This window comes from Ascaphus truei, chromosome 2 (assembly GCF_040206685.1).
Source record: "Ascaphus truei isolate aAscTru1 chromosome 2, aAscTru1.hap1, whole genome shotgun sequence".
Taxonomy (NCBI): domain Eukaryota; kingdom Metazoa; phylum Chordata; class Amphibia; order Anura; family Ascaphidae; genus Ascaphus; species Ascaphus truei.
The window spans coordinates 385,102,702-385,124,428 of record NC_134484.1 but is presented as its reverse complement, the minus strand read 5'-3'; the positions used below and the strand labels follow the sequence as shown (position 1 = coordinate 385,124,428).

Here is a 21,727-nt window from a genome sequence, read left to right as displayed (position 1 = left end):
TGGAAAAGTTGCAGCAACTTGAGCTCTAGTGGAACGTCCCAATTTTTCTAGCCAGGCAGCCGAGACTGATATTTCTCTGAATTTTAATGTCATCCCTTCACATAATCTCATGCATGTTCTTGCCCACCAGGAGCATGTGCGGTTGTAAGGACAGTCCAACAAAAAAGATTTATTTACACATTCATATTGATATTACTAGATTTCAGAACAAATGTGCACATGAATTTCCTCTGCATGTTCAACACCATCTGTATATTCAGAAAAACTGAAGAACTGTGCGTGTTTACCGTATGCTATTGTATACCAAAAACATCATCTATGCTTGATACCAAATGACACAGTTGCTCAAATACCACTCACGAGTAAGGACATATCGCCCAATAGGCAAACGGCAGCTCACGCATGCGCCTGTCAGCACGTCCTGAACAGCAATACCGGCTCCCTACCTGTACCGAAGCTGTGCACAAGTGGGGAGACTGTTACAAATGCGTTATTTACATCAGTTATGCACGTATATGACGTTTGCAGTACAGTGTACATGATGGGTGATCAAAAACTGTAAAAAAGGCAGAATTTTTATGAGCTAAGGTTTTGTTGAGCGGCAGGGGCGGCTGATCCGGATCAATCCCTCCCCTCATGCGTCAGAGGTTCTGTGTGTCATAGTGTGTATCTGAGACAGTGATACAGTGTGACACACGTGAGCATGGGTGGGCAGAGTCCTGCAGCTCTTCACCTCTCAACCTCCACCCCCCACTGCTACCTGCTCTCCTAAAACATCCCCCCTCGCACGCCAGGCTGGGCGGCACAGAGCTGACCTTGACATTTGCAAATGCGCTGGAAACAGGTTAGTCAGCGCTGCCCCGCAGCACAGGCGCCGAGGATTTTTCCAAATCTTGCAATAAATAGATATTACGTGCAACAGAACTAGGCTTCAAAACTTACAAAAAACATGAGGTACGTGCACTAAATTACATCAACTTGTCGGAAGCTTTTTTTATGAATTGGAAGACAGGATGCAGACGAAGGTGTGGTGTCTGTTCACATTTTCATGAAATCATTCAAATAAGTCTGTTCCACAAAAAGAGCAAAGTGTCAATTGCACAAAGTACGCCTTACAGTATAGATCAACTTTGCCACTGAGCAAAGAACTTAGGCACGCATGCATCAAGTCCTGATACAGGTTATCGCACCTGTTCTGGAGTTCACCCCTATTGACTTGAATGGGAGTTACCATCGAACGGATGCGATAACCCGTACCAGCACTTGATGCTTTTGCCCCTTTGTAGCTGAACTAAACAGGTATGTCTCTGCCTAACAATCTGTGCTGAGCCAACTTGCAACTTCCTGCGCAATAAAAACAGTCAAAGTTTCAAATGCGGACTCAACAAATCACCTATTATAACAGAATTAATAATAAATGAGATAGCCATCAGGGCAAAGTAACATAACATCCCTCTAGAGTAGGAAAATGTGTTTTGAACCTAGTCTCTGAACATGTATTACTTGAGTGTTTGGAGCAAATCAATATCACGCTCATGTTTTTCCTGCACAAGTTATTGGGGGTTTGGGAAGCACAGAAATCAAATGTGTGTGTGTCTCTACTGATCCTGCTTTACTAGTGTGACATCAAAGCAGGATCAGGCACGCTGTTGCAGGGGTCAGCCAGCACTGTGCCGCAACATTGGCACAGGGGAAAAATGAGAGAGAGAGAAAGAGAGAGAAGAGAGAGAGAAGAGAGAGAGAAGAAGAGAGAGAAGAAGAGAGAGAAGAAGAGAGAGAAGAAGAGAGAGAAGAAGAGAGAGAGAAGAGAGAGAAGAAGAGAGAGAGAAGAGAGAGAGAAGAAGAGAGAAGAGAGAGAGAAAGAAGAAGAGAGAAGAGAGAGAAGAGAGAGAAGAGAGAGAAGAGAAGAGAGAGAAGAGAGAGAAGAGAGAGGAGAGAGAGAGAGAGAGAGAGAGAGAGAGAGAGAGAGAGAGAGAGAGAGAGAGAGAGAGAGAGAGAGAGAGAGAGAGAGATTTATATATATATTTATTTATTTTTTAAACACACACACACACATCATCGAAACCGCAGGTCTGAAGAAATGTCAACGTTTACGTCCTATCTCTGTGAGCAGTTTCTAATTTCTATGGTTTGGGGGATGTATGTTTTTTATTTATCCAATATACCTACAGACGCATTATTACGAGTGCCACTGTTCTTGCGCTATACACACACACACTACAGACTAATTGTTATTATTAATTATGATGCATGCACTTGCTAATATGTGACTAACTTTTCTACACATATCCATAGATATATACACACACACACACACACACACACACATACACATACTAAATTAACCAAAATGTAAAACTGCTGCTTTTATCATAAAATATGCATGGCCGCATAAATACCTTAACAGACCTAATAGTTTAGAGATGTATTTATTTTTCAAATCACTGGTTAAAGAAAAGATAACGGGAAAATAGCATTACCATGGGACTACACCAACAGAGCCATCAGTGAAAAAACAGGAAAAATGCCTTAGGGAGCCATAAAAGCAACTACCTCCCTTTAACACGACAGGGAGACAACCCTGTATATACTGTAGTATTCCGGGATCAAACAGCAAACAGTCAGGAAAAGGCAGCATAAAAGCTTCTAAACGACAACAGTCCCCAGTATCATTGCTGGTCATGAAACAATGTAGCAATAGCATGGATCATATGCACTGAAAGAGCCAATAGACTACAGGATAAATAAGGCTGCTTAGTCAAGAACTAAAAAAACATAAATAGTCTTGGTATAAACTGATCAAAAGAAGCATTTGTTGTCAATCCATGTCGCAATTTAAGAGGCACTTTAACTTAATAACAGGGCATCGTAAAATATCAATCAATCCATAAAATAGTACAGGCCATACTGTAATTCACTACGCGATTAGATGCATTCCAGTTGTTTGGAACACTTATTTATTTATAACAACATTTATATATTGAAATGAAAATGATGCAGATCACCATCATGGCAAACACTCTCATTTCCCAGTCCAAGCATATAGTCCACATCATTAGATTATGACGTTTATATTGACACAAAAATTATTTCATTTTAGAATATTTCCAAAAAGTATATTTTAATCAAATTGCCACACTGATGTCACAGCCCAGTATGCAGCAAATGGAGACGATATCAGCAACGCATGCATTATAGGGTCTCACATTCTTACACTGTACCACAACTGTACCGTTAAGAAACAGCTCAAAGACCAAACCTATGGGCTCAATTTGCTGCTTAGGAGCCAGAGTTAGGCCGCGCTTATAGTGCGCCCGACGGCGACGCAACGGATGATGTCATCCGTCACCGTCGCCACTAGCGAATGTTGTAATTCGCTTTCCGGCGACCAGGTCTTTGATTGTCACATGTGGCAACAGCCTCTGAAAAATCAAATTTGACAGGTTTCAAAAATTTGCGCCGCGTCACACTTACTATAAGCGCACGCGACGGCAGCAATACATTTGTTTTGCCACGACGTTGTGTCGCCGGCACTATAAGCGCAGTCCTAAGCAGCACCCCAGCTCTCCCACACCTCCCTTCTCTTTCCACCCGCTAGCAGCTCTGTGTCAGTGTGTAACTATGAGACACACACACAGTGACACACAAACTCCTTCCCCCTCCCGCTGTCATAGTGCGATATAAGAGCAGGGGCGGGCAGAGTACAGGACCCCTTCACCCCCTTTTATTACACACTAAGCAGCGGTGACCGAGCTGCCGGTCACCACCGCGGTTGGTCAGCACGCCCGCAAACCAGCATCGGGAATGGAAGCTGGACAGCGTTGTGCGTCTAAAAAGTACTTATAAATATATATCAAATAAGAACAGCTAAAAAAAATATATATACTATTGATTCTGAAATCAATGTAAAATAAAAGAATAACAGTAAGAAGTACCAAAGACAAGGAATGTAAAAGGGATTTATTGTGAGCTACAAAACCATAGTAGACAGTGCGCAAAGTTACATCTTTGGTATTTGGGATAAACGTCTACATTTTCTAACTGAGCTACTGAATAGAGATGGCCAACACTAAGCAAGCCTCAGTTATCAGCTTTAAATATTTGGCTATATGGCTAGAATCCCGTGCAGATATCAAAAAAACGATACCAAACTGTGTGCACTTCATGGAAATAAATCTAGTCCGAGTCCCCTGGTCAGAAGGTGCATTGCACAGCAGATGCTTTTGCCAATTATTGACAATGGGGATCCCAAATTCACCTCACCAAACTTAATATTGTATACAAGTCATCCTGTTGTTTTATCTCATCATGTAACCACAACACCCAGCCCTGCGATATGTTACCTGGACTAGGTTGGCTCTCCCCACATCCAGACGCAAGTTATAGTTTTCCTTTCTAACTTTCTGATCAAATTACTCAATTATCAGAGCGGGCTTCTCAACCCTACTGTAAACAGCACAGATCACCTAAGATCTTCCTCCCGCCGCTCTTCATTCTCTCACCATGCACCACACTTCTGAAATAATTTACCCATATTTAAGGTCTTTCAAGACACGGGCTTGTTATATAGTGTGTGCAGCCATGCGCGCGTGCGTGCCAGTGCAAACGCGCGTGCACGTGCCGCATGCTTTTTGTGTGTATGCTGTGAGCTGAGAAGGTACTGTGTGTTTATGTGTATATGTGTATGTGTGTATGTGTGTCTATATATATATATGTGTGTGTGTGTGTATGTGTGTGCAAGTTTTATTTATTTAAAAAAAAACACATTGGTAAAAATAAAATATTTATTAACATTGTGCAGACACAGACACACAGACACACACAGACACACACAGACACACACAGACAGACACACACAGACACACACAGACACACACAGAAACACACAGACACACAGACACACACACAGACACACACACACAGACACACACACACAGACACACACAGACACACACACAGACACACACACACACACTTCAGCGCCGGTAGCTGCGCGAAATCATTCTATTCCCCATCTTCCCCGCTGTCCGCCGGATGCATGCTCACTGCCGTGCCCTTGTATAGAAGGGCTGACTAACCTCAGCCAATTATAAGTGCCGCGCGCGGCATAGCGCATGCGGCCGCTATATAACAGCCCTTATGCTGTTTCACACATTAAACATGTTTATAGCTCTAGTACTCAGAGTGGCTATAACTCATGGTTTATTTGGGGGGGGGGGGGGAATTACTTGTTGGGAGGCAGGAGGTCTTCAGAGAGGAACAGCATTGATTTCAGTTCCAGGGATCCCCTGCTTCCCGAGATACTTACATCAACAAGTTCCTCTCTGTGCATGACTTCTTTATCTCCCACTATCTTCTCCTCTTTGCTATAACTGAGACTTGGCTCACTCAGTCTGACTCTGCTCTGGAAGCTGCCCTCTCTTATGGTGGCCTTTCTTTCTCCCACACTCCGCACCCTGATAGCATGGGTGGAGGCGTGGGGCTCCTCCTCTTTCTGCCGTTACCGTACCCTTCCTATTCCCCCCTCTCTTGCTTTTCTCTAGTTTGAGGCTCACACTGTCCAGCTTCTCTCTCCTCTCCCTGTCCACGTGGCGTCATGTATCGCCCACCTACCTCTACTCATCCCCCTTCTGACTTTCTTTCTCACTTTGAATCCTGGCTCTCTTTCTTTCTCTCCTCAGACTCACCTGTTCTTCTCCTTGGCTGCCAGACTGATGACCCCTCAACTGCCAGACTGATGACCCCTCTCTCCCTTGGGCTTCCCGCTTTCACTCTCTAACCTCTTCTTTTGGCCTTCAAGACTAGACTGCAGCCAGCACCCACAAGGATGGCTACTGCCTAGATCTGGTTTTCACTAAAAACTGTCTCTCTGATTTTTCCGTTTCCCTACTTTCAGTGTCTCTTTTGCAACACCTCCTCCATCGATCGCTCTGTGGGGGTACCCCAGGGCTCTGTCCTGGGACCTCTTCTCTTTTCACACTCTCCTTAGGTGTTAGGTGACCTAATCACATCTCATGGGTTAAACATTACCAATATGCTGATGACACACACTTACTTTTCAACCCCTGACCTTACACCTGCTGTACAGAAAAAGTTTCTGAATTTCTCTTGGCTATATCATCCTGGATGGCCCTCCATCGACTTAAACATAACATAGCAGAGCTCCTCATAATTCCTAGCAAACCTGGCCCTACTACATCCTTTTACATTACTGTTGGAAGTATGATCATTCACCCATTAGCACAAGCATGCTGCCTAGGGGTCAAACTCGACTCCTCTCTTAAATTCTCCACTCACATTCAAAAGGTAGCTAAAACATGTCGTTTTTTCCTCTACAATATCACTAAGATAAGTCCGTTCCTCTGTTGCTCGACTGCTAAAACTCTTGACTCAGGCCATCATTCTCCCCCGTCCCGATTACATTAACCTCCTGCTGTCCGGCCTTCCTGCCTCTCACCTGTCTCCCCTACAATCTATCCTAAAGGCTGCTGCCAGAATCACTCTACTCTCTTAAATCTGTCTCAGCGTCTCCCCTGCTGAAATCCCTCTCCTGGCTTCCTATTAAATCCCATATCTCGCACTCAACTCTCCTTCTCACTTTTAAAGCTTTACTCTCTTCTGCGCCTACTTACATCTCAGCCCTAATTTCTCGCTATGCACCATCCCGACTCTTGCGTTCTGCTCAAAGATGTCTTCTCTACCCCTTTTGTATCCAAAGCCCTCTCCCGCCTTAAACCTTTTTCACAGACTACCCCACACATCTGGAATGCCCTTCCCCTCAATATCAGAGTATCACCCTGTCTATCCATCTTTAAGACCCACCTTAAAACTCACCTGCTTAACGAAGCATATGAGTAGCTCCATGGCTGAGAATTTACTCCACATACGTAAATCTTGGCCCCTTGCAGACGCTCTTACCAGAACGCCCTCCTACTGTCTCTGTACGTTCTTCCTACCTACCAATTAGATTGTCACGTGTATTACTGTTGTAAAGCGTTAAGTACATTAACGGCGCTATATAAAAAGACATACATGTATGTACATACATCGAAAGCAACTCTGGCTGAACACAGAAAACGTCTATTTAAAGGTCCCGCGGGTCAATAAGAAGTCACATCACCCCATGCGGCTTCCTATTGGCCTATGTGACACTGGACCTTTAAACAGTAGTGAGATCTCTGGATCACCTTCTGGTGTAAAAAACAAAAAAAATGAATGTTCCCAGCACACAAAAGACGATAAGGGGATAGGTGAACACAAAATCTTTAATGAAAAACACAAAGTGAGTGTGAAACCACAACATACAATACAGGGGAAGGGAGAGGAAGAGGAAAGGGATGGGGTGATGTAAGTATCTCTGGGATTATCACTAATTAACGCGGTTCAGCTCCGGAGACCCCTACTTCATATCTCGGAGGGATAGAAAAAAATACATTTAAAAAAATAAAACTTGTAAAGGCAATGGTCCTTTAATGTTGGGTCACACTAGTCTGTACCCAGGACATACTTGAAAACAAGAATAAATAAATATAACTTATGGTTAAGTAGTTGTAATGGGGATTCAGAAAATGGTTCTCCAGAAGAATGTTAAAGAAACAAAAAGGAACATTGTATACCAACAGAGTACTTATTTAATCATTTGTTGGGAGCCAACTTTATGATAAACAATCTTAGCTGTCATTGGTTAATTGTAATAGAATTACAATTGAAGCGGCATTGAACGCTGGGGGTTACAATTGTATCCCTCCCTCCCTGCACAACACAGTTATAAGAAAAAAAAAAAAACAACATTAAAGCTGCAGTTCAGTCTTTTTATTTTTATTTTATTATTTTTTTAACTTCAATAGTTTCATGTGGGCAATCTCTACTTACCTAAAGAACTGTATAGCTGCCGGTCAATTCGTTCTCCATGTATTGATCAGCAAAATTTGGTGACACCATTAGAGAAGGGATATGTTTTTCATCTGCTTCTGTCAGTCAGTGGAAGCTCATGAATATTCATGAGCACTCCTGCACTGACATGTGCCAGAGGGAGGGCAGGGCTGACAAAGGGGTGTGTCAGGGCTTGTGACAGGACATGAAGGGGCAGTGCCTTAGCAAATGGCTGTTAAAATAGAATACAAGAAAATTGGTCTTTCAAAGTTGTTTTTTTAAAAACAGAAAATGCTAAAAGTATTTTTTCTTACTACAGAACTGATTTTTTTTAAAAATACACACATGCAGGATATTGACTGAACTGCAGCTTTAAGTGTATATAAAAGGGAATCCTTGCCTTGTATTAATATTTCATCTTGTACAGATATAAGGAAAGTGAACTAATGAACGTGGGACTGTGCTCCAATATTCTTTGGCAAAAGCAAAGTTATTTTAAAGTCTTCATCTAGCCAAAGAATTTCGGGATTAAATGGCTACCCTAAGCAAATGGGTCTTTTGGATGATGAAACAAATACAGGCATACCCCGCATTAACGTACGCAATGGGACCGGAGCATGTATGTAAAGCGAAAATGTACTTGAAGTGAAAAACTCCCTTTTTTTCCACTTATCGAGGCATGTACTGTACTGCAATCATCATATATGTGCAGAACTGATGTAAATAACGCAGGCTCTATAGTCTCCCCGCTTGTGCACAGCTTCGGTGCAGGTAGGGAGTTCAACTTTTCTGTTCAGGACGTGCTGACAGGCGCATGCGTGAGCTGCCATTTGACTATTGGGTGATATGTACTTACTCGCGAGTGTACTTAAAGTGAGTGTCCTTAAAGCGGGGTATGCCTGTAGGCGAGCAGTACTCCAAGGTAATGCAGTTGGGTGTAATATGCTCATCAACGTTGCGATCATGTCTCAAGATACCTTAGGACAGGACAATGTTACAGGACTGAAACGTTGGTGGATAAATCACATCCATCTGCATTACCTTGGAGTGCTCATCTATACACGTTAGTGATCTCTATTATGCACACAACATGCCTAAGAGTTTGAGCACCTGAAGACATTATCATTACTACAGGATGCTTGTATATCTTTTCTGCATTAGACGTATTTTTTGACGGATTTATGTAATCTGCAGGTGACGGGGAGTAATCCAGCACAGTGTTAAAAGTCAAACATACTCCCCCGATATACTGCATTTTTCAGTATTGAATTTGTTTGGTGAAGTACGTCAGCCAAAAGACTAAGGCTTTGTCCATAGTGCAGGATATGGGCAAAAACAAACACTAGGATGACAATGCATATGTGCATGCTAGTGTGTGCACATGCGCTACAGGGAGAGCGACGCTTCGCAATAAAAACAATTTTGTATTTCCAGCACGACGCCGGGTCACGGAGGAGCGTGGAAGCTAGCGTGTTCTACTATCGACGAGCCTGAGGCTACGCTTACAGTGACGGCGACGCAACGGTTGCTGGAAAATCAAATAGAGATGACTTCCAGCGATTACGACCAATCCGTCGCTGCGTCACGCTTACTATAAGCGCAAGCGATGGCGGCAAATGCATTTGTTTTGCCACGACGTCGCATCGCTGTCGTCGTTACTATAAGCGCAACTTTAGACTTAAATGCCCTATACATTATTGACCAAAGTGACAGATGTTTTATTTTTCAACAGTACTGTTTTTTCTTACGCAGATTATATTCATGAAGGATCAACAAATAAATGGTTTCAGTACCACAAAAGAAATTGGTCGAACTGCGTGAAATATCCGTTTCCAGTTGAGATCTTAAGACACACCATTAACACTGAACAATTGCAAAGCAAGTCTGTCAACTTCTCATGCATAGTTCAAGTTTATTGCATTTGTAGAATACCCTAAAAACAGTTTAAATTAAATTTATGTATATGAATTCTCATAACATTATTTTGCCTATTATCCAGTATTTCCAGCCCACCCAAAGTTACACACATATTGTACTCAATGCCAAGGCGCGACAGACTGCCATCTGCCAATGGCAGGTCATTTACTATATAAATGACTTGCAGGCCAAGCAGACATGTCACCTCCCACTGAGGTCCAACTAGAATGCTTTGATAAGTGAATAAAAAAAAATGAAAATAAGTGAAATTGATCATTGATATTTTCATTTTGGGAGATAAAACTGTAAAAATGGTCCAGCAACAAAAAGGCCATTTGTAAAAAAATAAAATAAATAAATTGTGCCAAGCATATTCCGGTCTAAAAATCTGACGTGCAAACACGCATTGCTTTTACACAAGACATTTAAAACAATATTTCAAATCGGATTTACAAACATGAAAGCCTAAAGGGACCAAATAGCTCGGGTAATTATTGTAATATTGGGATATCTAATGCTACTAAAACTCTTAAAAGAAATAATCAGCTACCGTATGTAAAACCAAGGAAAACCGTCTGGGACACTATCAGTTATCAGCAGAACAGTGGTATCAAAATACACAAGTCATGAGCTGGGATACTTAGCACTGGCACAGTGATGATTTAAAAAAGATAAAAAAACAACAACGCCTTGACCTCAAAAACACAAATATAGCCAAGAAAATCAAGGTACGAAAGGGAAGGTACAAAGTATCATTGATTAAACCTAACATCTCATTAACAAACACACTGTAATTTGAGAACTGTACTGTACAAGTTTAGGTACTAAAACACACACACACACAATCCTAACAAACACAGAATTTAAAAAAAATGCTTTTATTCTCTCCTCACCTTGTACATGCATTTGACACACATGTGCAGAATTACACGAAGTTTAGTCATATATGGTGCTGTCATAGCCACATCTTAATGACACCCCTCTTCCTACCTTGGATACAGGCTGTGCCCTGAAAGGTTGTACAGGTCACAGACACCATGGGAAAACACCCAACACTTCTGTGAACCATAACATTGCAAAGCACATGGACACATTGCTAAATGTCACTACATATTGTGCCAAAGTGTCAGATCAGAGGAACTACCTATCTTAAACAGCTTATCAACGAGATCAGGTTGAGTGTATTAATCTGTTCTAAAAGAGGATCACTGAGACTGACAGCATTTAACTACCAATCAACACAAAAAGAGAGCTCACTAAGCTGACTGCTTACACATTTAACACTTTAAATTGGAGAATAAAAAGTCTCCGCAAGTATACCCAAAAGATGGAGCATCATACATTTACTCGCAGTAGATGGCAAAAGTAGACCTTTGCTTGTAATCTATTTAGATGGGGATCCTAGAGCAGGGATAGCCAACTCCACTCCTCAAGAGCTACCAACAGGTCAGGGTTTCAGGATATTACTACTTCAGCACAGGCTGCTCAATCAGTCTCTGCTTCAGCACAGGTGGCTCAGTCAGTGGCTCTCCTGTAATGAAGCAGGGATATCCTGAAAACCAGACCTGTTGGTAACTCTTGAGGACTGGAGTTGGCTACCCCTGTTCTAAAGGCTAACAAGGGTTAACCCCTTAAGATGTATCAGAGGCTGTTGACATGTATTCTTATTCACACTGTATGGGAAGTTTTAAAAGCAGCACTTAGCTCTTTATTAAAGTGATTGAGACTGTGCCCAGGGCAGATGATATGCCTGTGCATGCTACTCCCTCCTCCTTCCTGGGTCTGTATCACTGTCTGGCTATATTGATCACACCAATAACAAACAGAAACACACAATCCCCAAGAGACCATCTGAGCTTCAGTTCCTAAACTCAAGGGGTAGAACAAGACATGTAGTTCAGAGAAAAGGAGGTACAGAAACCTCTATTTACGTATTAACCGTGGGTTTACTCTCAGATAATCATTACTTTATGCTGACAAACCAGCAACTACAGTGATCTGTCTCATGAAGTCACTACTCCATGGGGCTTTTACCCACACTAAAACATACATGGTTAACGACTTCTAAACCCCTTCCATGCCAAAAAGCCCACAACATATCTGCACAATGTATTACAGGGACGTATTGAAGTGATGCATGTGAAATAGACTGGGAGACAATATTAACCAGCAGAGTCAAAACCCATCGAAAAATGTACTGCTCCCACAAGGCACATTTTTTAAAGTTAAAAACCCAGGGTCAGATTTGTGGGATATAAAAACAGAAGACAATATTGCCGAGGTTAATGGGTGATGCTCAGCAATATTATGAAATATCATTGGTAACAATGACATTCTGCATAAGACATCTGTGACAGCCTAATGATTGTGCCCAATAACAGCCAAGACCTTTCATACCATACTGCCCCCCTCAGATCGGCACACTAATGAATGACACCCTTCAGACCAACATGTGCCTCGTAGTAAATGAGATCTACCAGCGCTTGTAATTACTGACAATGAAACCCACTTGCTACCTGTGCCCCCCAAATATCTGACAACACTCACCCCATTTGCTGTGTTTATACCCATCACATGTCCGACACTATCCTCCTGCCCCTGTGCCCCTCTCATGTCTGACACTCTCCTGCTGTCCCTGTGCCCATCTCATGTCTGACACTCTCCTGCTGTCCCTGTGCCCATCTCAAGTCTGACACTCTCCTGCTGTTCCTAGGCCCCTCTCATGTCTGACAGTCTTCCCCTGTCACCCTCTCATGTCTGACACTCTCCTCGAGTCCCTGTCATGTCCGACACTCTCCTCCTGGCCCTGTGCCCCTCTCATGTCGGACACCCTCCTTGCTGTCTCTGTGCCCTTCATGTCTGACACCCTCCTTGCTGTCCCTGTGCCCCTCATGTCTGACACCCTCCTTGCTGTCCCTGTGCCCATCTCATGCCTGACACCCTCCTCCTGTCCCTGTGCCCATCTCATGTCTGACACCCTCCTCCTGTCCCTGTGCCCATCTCATGTCTGACACCCTCCTCCTGTCCCTGTGCCCATCTCATGTCTGACACCCTCCTCCTGTCCTTGTGCCCACCTCATGTCTGACACCCTCCTCCTGTCCCTGTGCCCATCTCATGTCTGACACCCTCCTCCTGTCCCTGTGCCCACATCATGTCTGACACCCTCCTCCTGTCCCTGTGCCCATCTCATGTCTGACACCCTCCTCCTGTCCCTGTGCCCATCTCATGTCTGACACCCTCCTCCTGTCCCTGTGCCCATCTCATGTCTGACACCCTCCTCCTGTCCCTGTGCCCATCTCATGTCTGACACCCTCCTCCTGTCCCTGTGCCCATCTCATGTCTGACACCCTCCTCCTGTCTCTGTGCCCTTCTCATGTCTGACACACTCCTCCTGTCCCTGTGCCCATCTCATGTCTGACACCCTCCTCCTGTCCCTGTGCCCTTCTCATGTCTGACACCCTCATCCTGTCCCTGTGCCCTTCTCATGTCTGACACACTCCTCCTGTCCCTGTGCCCATCTCATGTCTGACACACTCCTCCTGTCCCTGTGCCCATCTCATGTCTGACACCCTCCTCCTGTCCCTGTGCCCATCTCATGCCTGACACCCTCCTCCTGTCCCTGTGCCCATCTCATGCCTGACACCCTCCTCCTGTCCCTGTGCCCATCTCATGCCTGACACCCTCCTCCTGTCCCTGTGCCCATCTCATGTCTGACACCCTCCTCCTGTCCCTGTGCCCATCTCATGTCTGACACCCGCCTCCTGTCCCTGTGCCCATCTCATGTCTGACACCCTCCTCCTGTCCCTGTGACCATCTCATGCCTGACACACTCCTCCTGTCCCTGTGCCCAACTCATGTCTGACACCCTCCTCCTGTCCCTGTTCCCATCTCATGTCTGACACCCTCATCCTGTCCCTGTGCCCCTCGCATGCCTGACACCCTCCTTCTATCCTTATGCCCCTCTAATGTCTGACACCCTCCTCCTGTCCCTGTGCCCACGGGTTCGCCTCTTACCTCTGGGATCATCCTTAAATCCAGCCGGGCTCCTCCTCTACCCGCGCCGCATCATCAACCACTTAAGAACCGCTGGCCCCAGCCCAGCCTGGCACGGCTTCCCCTCCCCCGGGCTTTCCCGTATAAGTCCAGACCCTGACTTGCCCCGGCTGTATGCTGCCTCCGCTGCCCCACCGCTTCACAGTCTGACCCACCCCAGCCCTTCGGCTGCCTCCGGAAGAGCCGCCATCTTGGGGGGGGAAGAATACTAACACACACAAGTGACGTTCCGCTCGCAATCGCTAAGCTCATTCCGATTGGTTCGCGCTGTGCGGTGACATCACGGCCCAAGGGAAGGAGCCGAAGGGTAGCGTGACCGTCTCCATAGCGCTGGCTGAGTGCGGCTGGTGGGCGGGGTCTGCAGCGGTCACGTGACTCACCTGCTGCAGAGATCTGTCCCCAGGCTGATGCTCAGTCTCAGAGGCTGAGGTTCAGGCGGTGTTATGGACATCGGTGCTTTGTGTGCTGATTACTGTAAGGCTATAACCCATCATAATGGCAGTCATTCATAATTCTGAGTAGTTGTACATTTCCCAGGGCTGCAGGCCAGTCTCAGTCAGTGCTATTTTAATTTGCTGCACCCTGTGTGGTGGATAGTTTTTGTCACTTTTTTTACCCACCATAACTTTTCTTAGTATATTTCCCAAGAAGGATTGTATCTGTAGCCCTCTTTCTCCTAGTGTAAAGAGTACCGGTGCTGGCATTACCTGTTGGCTCACGGAGGTCCCAAGCCTCCGCCACGGGGAGCCCGGGGTGATATAACAACAACAATCTCGGTGCAGCGCCTCCACCTGAGATGGATCCCTATATAGTGGGAGGAGCCCGTCACAGGAACCCAAACATACTAATACACACACTCTGTATAAAATAACAATAACCTTTACTTAGGACTATGTATAAACAGAAATGAGAATAATAATGCTACTGTTTACAGCTACCCATCACGGCCGTATCCCACCACTATGTAACTCACACCGTGTCCACAGTACCTGACGGGACCCTCGGACACCCAACCACCCTGGTGTCCACAAGAATATAACCCCCACCCTTATATGTGGTCAGCGCTGCCACTATGGTGTGTGTGTTAATTGGTTGGTTCACTTAGTGAGGTAAGTACCTACCGGGTGCTCCAGCACTCGGGCGTGCCGACTGGTAGCTGTACAGGATCCGCTGATCCAGCGATAGTGTCTGCCTCTGTGATGGGTCCTCCTCCGCGTGGGTGGTATCCAGTTGGAGTATCCCACATACAGATAGTCTCTATACCATGCAGGGTGATCTGATCCCAAACCACAATCCTCAGGGTTGCGCAGCGTTGCAGCTGTGTCCCTGAACTTAAGCAGCTAATGGGGCAGTGTCCCTACCTAAAGGGCCTGTCCCTGTAGCAGCCACAATCTTATTATAGGAGTTCTAGCTTATCAGGGGAGTCTCTGGCCTAGTGCAAGGGCCACAGACCCCCTGCACATACAACCTCCCCTATCTTTCTCCCAGCTCCGACTAACGTGGTCCTGAAGTGCCAAATTGTATCAATCTTCCCATCCAGGGGAAGCTGCAGCCCTATTGGCTCTAGCGCGACATGTGACCTGCCCTTGAGGCTCCTTGGATATGTAGTCCCAGCTCGGAGCCTCTTCCAATTGGCTGCCGTTTGCGCGCTTGCCCCTGCGCATGTGCGACATGATTTCGAGCCACTGTACCTGCCGCACTCTGCACATGCGCAACTATGCGCAAGATGGCGGCGCTCTACACCAGGGATTCGCCGGAGCTCCGGCGAGTCCGTTGCCAACCCACAACTCAACTCACCTAGCCTGAGTGTGCGCAAGCAACCGGAGGTAAGGTGGTTCAAGGGGAACCCTGATATATATCTATAATCCCACTGGTGAATCCGAAGTCAAAAGTATGATGTTGAGATGATGCTATGAACAACAATTTCATGCATACTCTTATGTCAATGTATTGACATGATTTTAGCTTGTATTATTGGATGATCTAAAGAGTGGTGTTTTGGCCAGTTACGGGAGGAATTACTCAATGCAAAACTACAGAGGCATGTATCATAGTTGCCTTTGTAAATGGTGCAGTTATTCCTTGCATCATGTAATTCTGCCGTGTGTCAAATAGTACATGCAAGAAACTCAAAAAACAAATTCCAATACATTTGTAGCTGGTGTGAATTGACGCAAAAGAAAATGTCAGTACTATGTTCTGGCGCAGACTGTGTCATCTTGATACATATGTAGCGCACTTTCCCCCACCCCCGGGGAAATGTGTGGCTATGGTGTGTGGATGTGGTGCTGCAATACCTGATGGTGCCCAGGAGATCTGAGCCTCCGCTACTGGGAACCTGGGGTGCACTTGAGTGATGCTTGGTAGCGCCTCCACCTGTACGGGATTCTATAGTGTAGAATGACCCCGTTACAGGACACATATAAACAATACACAATGGTAAATCAGAACAGTTTTACTAATGACATAAGAATAATTGTACACCACATACAATAGTGCCACAAACGTAACCCTAGACCTCGCAGGGCCATTACCCCTCACCGTGCCTCCCCAACACTGTGTCCATACCCCTGTGGGGTTTACCCCAATATACTGAGGTGCTCCTTGCACGGAACCGTCCCAGTGTCCCCTCTAGAACCAACCCACACAATGTGTGACAGCACTGCCCCACTAAAGTGTTGAGTTGGTGCACTGATGAGTTGAGTACCTGCCGTGTGCTCCCACATCCAGGTGCCCGATGCCGCGATGATAGGTTCCACAGATCCAAGGGATACCCGCGAAGCCTCTGCCTCCACGTTGGGTGGTGTCCCGCGGGGACGGCGCTACCATAAAGAGAGTCTCTCGGTAGCAAGTGTCAGGTCCCAGAGCACCTGAAGTCCGGATGCAGCCACTCTTGCCTTTGTCCCTATTGCTAGTGCTACAGGGGCAGTGTCCCTATCTACTGGGCCTGTCCCTGCAGCAACCACATGCTCAAGGGGTGAGTCGGGGCCTAGCTGGGGCCTCTGGCTTAGTGCAGGTGCCACAGACACCTGCACATACCTGTTACCCATTCTCCCAGCTCCAACTGACGTGGTCCCAGATTAGCGCGAAACCTAACCCCTAGCTGCCCATGATCCTGGCAGACCTATTGGTTGTTCGCGCCCATGTGATCGCAGCCCCTGGGGCTGCTGGGGATGTAGTTCCCCATGCAGAGCCTATTCCTTTAATCGCCGCCACTTGTGCTGCTCTGCGCATGCGCGAGTATTAAGAAAATGGTGGCACCCTGCAATGGGAGCCTCCGGCGAGCCGATCGCATCTCCACACTGCCCGCAATGCCGCCCGCACCTGTCCTTGCCTCCGCTGTAAAGCGCGATCCCACGGGAGGTAAGGGAACAAAGGGGGAACCTCGCTATACACATAAGCGGCCGCCACTGTATTTGGATCTAGTAGGGACCTTGATCTTGTTACAGTCTAGAACCAGAATGCACACAATGCATCATCACTTAGTGATTTGACGCCTTTGGTGCGAGAGGGGCCAGCAGGGATAAGCAATGCTTTGTTGCCCCTCTAAACAACAACAAAAGAGAGAGGGGAGAGGATTGTTGCAAGGTAGTAAGAAGAGGTATAAACATATAAATATTAAAACATCAGTCTCTCGAATTAACATTGGTTTTAAAAAAAAGGAAATAGAGCAGTAATTTATAAATAAGATTTATATTTCACATAGCAGATATCATAACCATAGGCCCAAGGTAGCCTCTGCCACTGTAATCAAATCCACACAGGTCCAACCCGTCCCTACTATTTTATTTGACACAATAATGTAGTAAGAAATGAGGGAGAGGGAGTAGGTGGTATGAGACCTTTTATGTTATTGGACCAGTTGATATGTTACAAGCTTTCGAACCTCTCAGGGTCGTTCATTGGGTATGGCAGAAATCCAGAAACACAATATAATATACAGTGTATGTAAGAGGAATACCTGAACTTGTTTAATTTATAGGGGACTTGAGGAAAGGCCTACCCAGGACCACGATAAAAAATTGTTATAGTCCTGCATTTTTTGGAATTTTCGACAATACATCATGTTCACCCCTGTCAAGGGGTTAATACCAATATAAAATTACACTATCAAACCCCCCTCCCCTTCCCCCTGCAGCCACCTTAATGGCTAGTAATAATGCTTTATAACCCCTAAGGCAGTAATTTTCAACCGGGGTTCCGCGAGCACCCAACAGGGGTTTCACGGCTGCCCAGGGGGAGAGCTGGGGCAACTCTTACAGCTGTCTCAGGCCTGGCGGCACCCCACACAGAAGTGACCCAGCAAGTACAGAGCTCTGCAGCAACATCAGCAGTCACTGTGATCTTTCCTCTCCCTGCTCCTGTTGATGCCGGAAGTCGCATTCAACTTTCGGCTGACAAAAGGAAAGAGCTGCAGGCTGGTGTGTCTGTGTGTGTGTGTGTGTGTGTGTGTGTGTGTGTGTGTGTGTGTGTGTACATGTGCGCAAAAGAGAAGGGAGAGTGTAAGAGGGAAAGAGAGAAGGGGAGAGTAAATGGGCAAGAGAGAATTAAGAGAGAGGGGGAGAGTAAGAGGAAAGAGAGGAGGGGAAGAGTGTAAGGGGGCAAGAGAGTGGGGAGAGGGTAAGGGGACAAGAAAGAAGGGGGAGAATGATGGGGTCAAAAAAGGGGGCAGAGTAAGGGGACAAGAGAGAAGGGGAGAATGTAAAGGGGCAAGGGAGAAGGGGGAGAGTGGGAGGAGTGTAAAGGGGCAAGAGGGAAGAGAAGAATATAAAGGGGGGACGAGTGTAAGGGGAGAAGAGAGGGGAAGAGTGTAAGGGGGCAATAGAGTGGGGAGAGGGTAAGGGGACAAGAAAGAAGCGGGAGAATGAGGGGGTCAAAAAGGGGCAGAGTAAGGGGGCAAAAGATAAGGGGAGAGTGTAAGGTGACAAAAGAGAAGGGGAGTGTGTAAGGGGACACTAGAGAAGGGGAGAATGTAAGGGGCAAGAGAGGGGGTGAGTGAAGGGGGCAAGAGAGAAGGGGGAGAGTGGGGGGAGAGTGTGAAGGGGCAAGAGAAATGGGGAGAGTGTAATGGGTGAAGAGAGTAAGGGGAGAAGAGGGGGAGAGTGTAAGGGGAGAAGAGAAGGGAAGAGTGTACAGGGAGAAGAGAGGGGAAGAGTGTAAGGGGGCGTGAGAGGGGGGAGAGTGTAAGGGGACAAAAGAGAAGGGGAAGAGTGGGGGCAAGAGAGGAGAGTAAGGGGGCAAGAGAGAAGGGAGAGAGTGTAAGGGGGCAAGAGAGAGGGGATAGTGTAAGGGGCAAGAGGGAAGGGGAGAGTGTAAGGGGACTAAAGAGAAGGGGGAGTGTAAGGGGGCAAGAGAGAGGGAGAGACTGAGCGGGGAGAGTGTAAGGGGAGAAGAGAGGGGGAGAGTGTAACAGGAGAAATGAGAGAGTGGAGAGTGTAATGGGAGAAGAAAGGGGGAGAGTGTAAGGGGAGAAAAGAGAGGGGGAGAGTGAGGGGAGAAGAGGGAGTGTAAGGGTGAAGAGGGGTGTGCAGCTAATGGAAGACGGGGAGAGAGTGAGGGGCTAGAGGAAAAGAGCGTAAGGGGGAAAGAGGGAGGGAATGTAAGGGGGAAACAAAGAGGGGGGAGTGTGAAAGGGGGGAGAGAGATGGACGAACGCGGGTGGGGGGAGGGACAGGTGGATGGGGGAGAGGGGTGGGAGAGAGAGTTGGATGGGGGGGAAGAGAGGGTTGGGGGTTCTACAGAATGTTACAATCTAATTCTAGGGTTCCTTTGCCAAAAAAGGTTGAAAACCACTGCTCTATAGTCAAGGGGTTACCTCCCCCCCCCCCCCCCGGGGGCCTAACCATCCTCCCCGGGCAACTACCCCCATCACCCGCCCTCCTGCCCCCATCCTCTGGACTAATGGCCAATAGCCGAATATGCAAATGTAACTAATAGGGCTTTTATCCATTCCCACAAAAAATATAAACATATATATACATATATAAACAAGCATACTGAAAAACAACATTGCATCCATAAATCCATTGATTGTCATTTTGGCTACCTAGGCTCTCTTAGTGTCGACCTAGAAAGCCCCATTGGTAATCAATCTTGACTTCTAATGCAAATGTGATTCCTTACCTCAGGCTGAATGAATGCCGTTCTCATCTTCGTACTGTAGTTGAAGCCACATTGAAAAAATTCAATAAAGATGCCCAAACTTAAAAATAACCTGTCACTTGTTATCAGTTTTTGAAGCAGGTACTAAGGCCAAATCCACAAAAGAATCCGGACTGGGGACTTTCCTCCTAGCAGATATATGTTTGGTGATGGCCTGATCCTTTTTATATTGCTGGTGTTTCCAGACGTACCTGTTCATCGAGCAAACATTTCTGGTGTTGGGTGAGTACTGTCTTCTTACATCCTTTACATTATTACCATAACTATCAAACTGTGAGCCATATAAATAATCCATTTGATAATAAACATGATTAACATGACACACTTACCTATTCTTACAGTGGCTTGTAGATGCGACTGAATGAGGTGAATACTAGCTCACTAATTATAGTGACACACTGAGTGCTCATTTGCAGGTCATTACCCAGAATCCTGGCTGCAGTGGAAGTATTGTATGCTAAGAGTAGAGATAATGGGGAATGGCAGGGTTGCAGACCTGTCTGAGACATGCAAATGTGCCTGCAAGTGATATTTGTAGTTGCTGTACACTACGGTGGCGTTTTTTGTCACTATTTTACCCACCGTCACTTGTTTTATGCCTAGTTGTACCCACTACCACCTCCACATTGCATAGCTCATAAGCCAACCCAAAAGGTCAAAACAGCTGTTGGCCTTTTAGCTAAGGGCAAGTCTAGTATTTGTTCTTCTTGTGGCGTTGGTAGGATGGGTAGTGGGTGGTATACCTAGGCGGGGACTTAGTAGAGCGTCAACTGTGAAGAGCTGAACAAGGGGAAAGAATGCCCTGGATCAGCAGCACGACCGGCGCATTGAACAATTCCCTGTATGGACACATTTTAATTTACGGACATTGATTTCACGCACTCTTCATCACACCCTGGGCCTTCTGGCTAGGGGTTGCACGTGAATTTATTAACCAACCCAGCCATTTGGCTGGGGTGTTTTTTTTACAGAGCACAGCACAAAGCACTTATTCTTTGTTGGTTTGTTGCATGATTTTGTATTTGGTTTCAGTGACTGTCTCTCCCCGAGAAAAAAAGACTTTGTTGGTGAGTAGGCTTTGGCTGAAAACCACTTAGCAATAAGGAAGTCCTCCTTGGTGCCAAACAGCTCATCTGGAACTATGTTGATTAGGACAATATTTGATTGTAGTTGTCCTTAAATGCTCAAAGCAATTGGCAGCTATTACTGCTTCTCAGATATGGCTGTAAAATTAACACAGAAAAGCACACATAGCGCAGAAACGTTTTAACACCTTCAAATTCTATTACTGGAATTTACTCCCACTAACATAATGTTGATAGAGGAGTATTTGGGACTTGCATATAGGTGATATCATCTACAACAGTGTACCAATAGTAACTCTGTGATAAACCAAAAGAAGGAACACATGCAATAGTGTAACTTCCAGTCAATTGCACTCTTACAATTTGACTGGGTAATGCGTTCCCTTATAAAATGCCGTTCGCAGAATGCGCAGGCACTCAAGATCGGCGTTGGCGTCAGTGGTGTCTTATTAGTAAGACCAGAATGATAACTGGTCACACTCACACTTGCTCCGGAGCCTCCGCATATCTCACGGCTCTCACAGATGACTTCACCAACTTGTCTCAGCCTCCAAATTTGTCTGCGTACTTCTCAGTAGGTTAGCTCCACTCTACGCATTTCGTGACCTCTCAGGTTCTCTTCCTCAGTGGCATTGGCT

At 45.9% G+C, this 21,727-nt stretch overlaps 1 protein-coding gene across 6 annotated transcripts in view; it reads right to left on the bottom strand.

Annotated features, from left to right (window-relative positions):
• SNX13 (sorting nexin 13) overlaps positions 1-14,061 on the bottom strand; it is a 148,289-nt gene extending 134,228 nt beyond the window's left edge. For 2 of the 6 annotated variants that reach the window (XM_075587191.1, XM_075587197.1), the window contains exon 1: positions 13,804-14,061. In XM_075587191.1, coding sequence (XP_075443306.1) covers positions 13,804-13,815 — 12 coding nt within the window. In that variant the 5' untranslated portion in view covers positions 13,816-14,061. Of the gene's footprint in view, positions 1-2,480; positions 2,500-10,682; positions 10,971-13,803 lie in introns of those variants that run through there. The other 4 variants (XM_075587189.1, XM_075587193.1, XM_075587198.1 and 1 more) reach the window with 3 other exon arrangements.
• Positions 14,062-21,727: the final 7,666 nt, after the last annotated feature.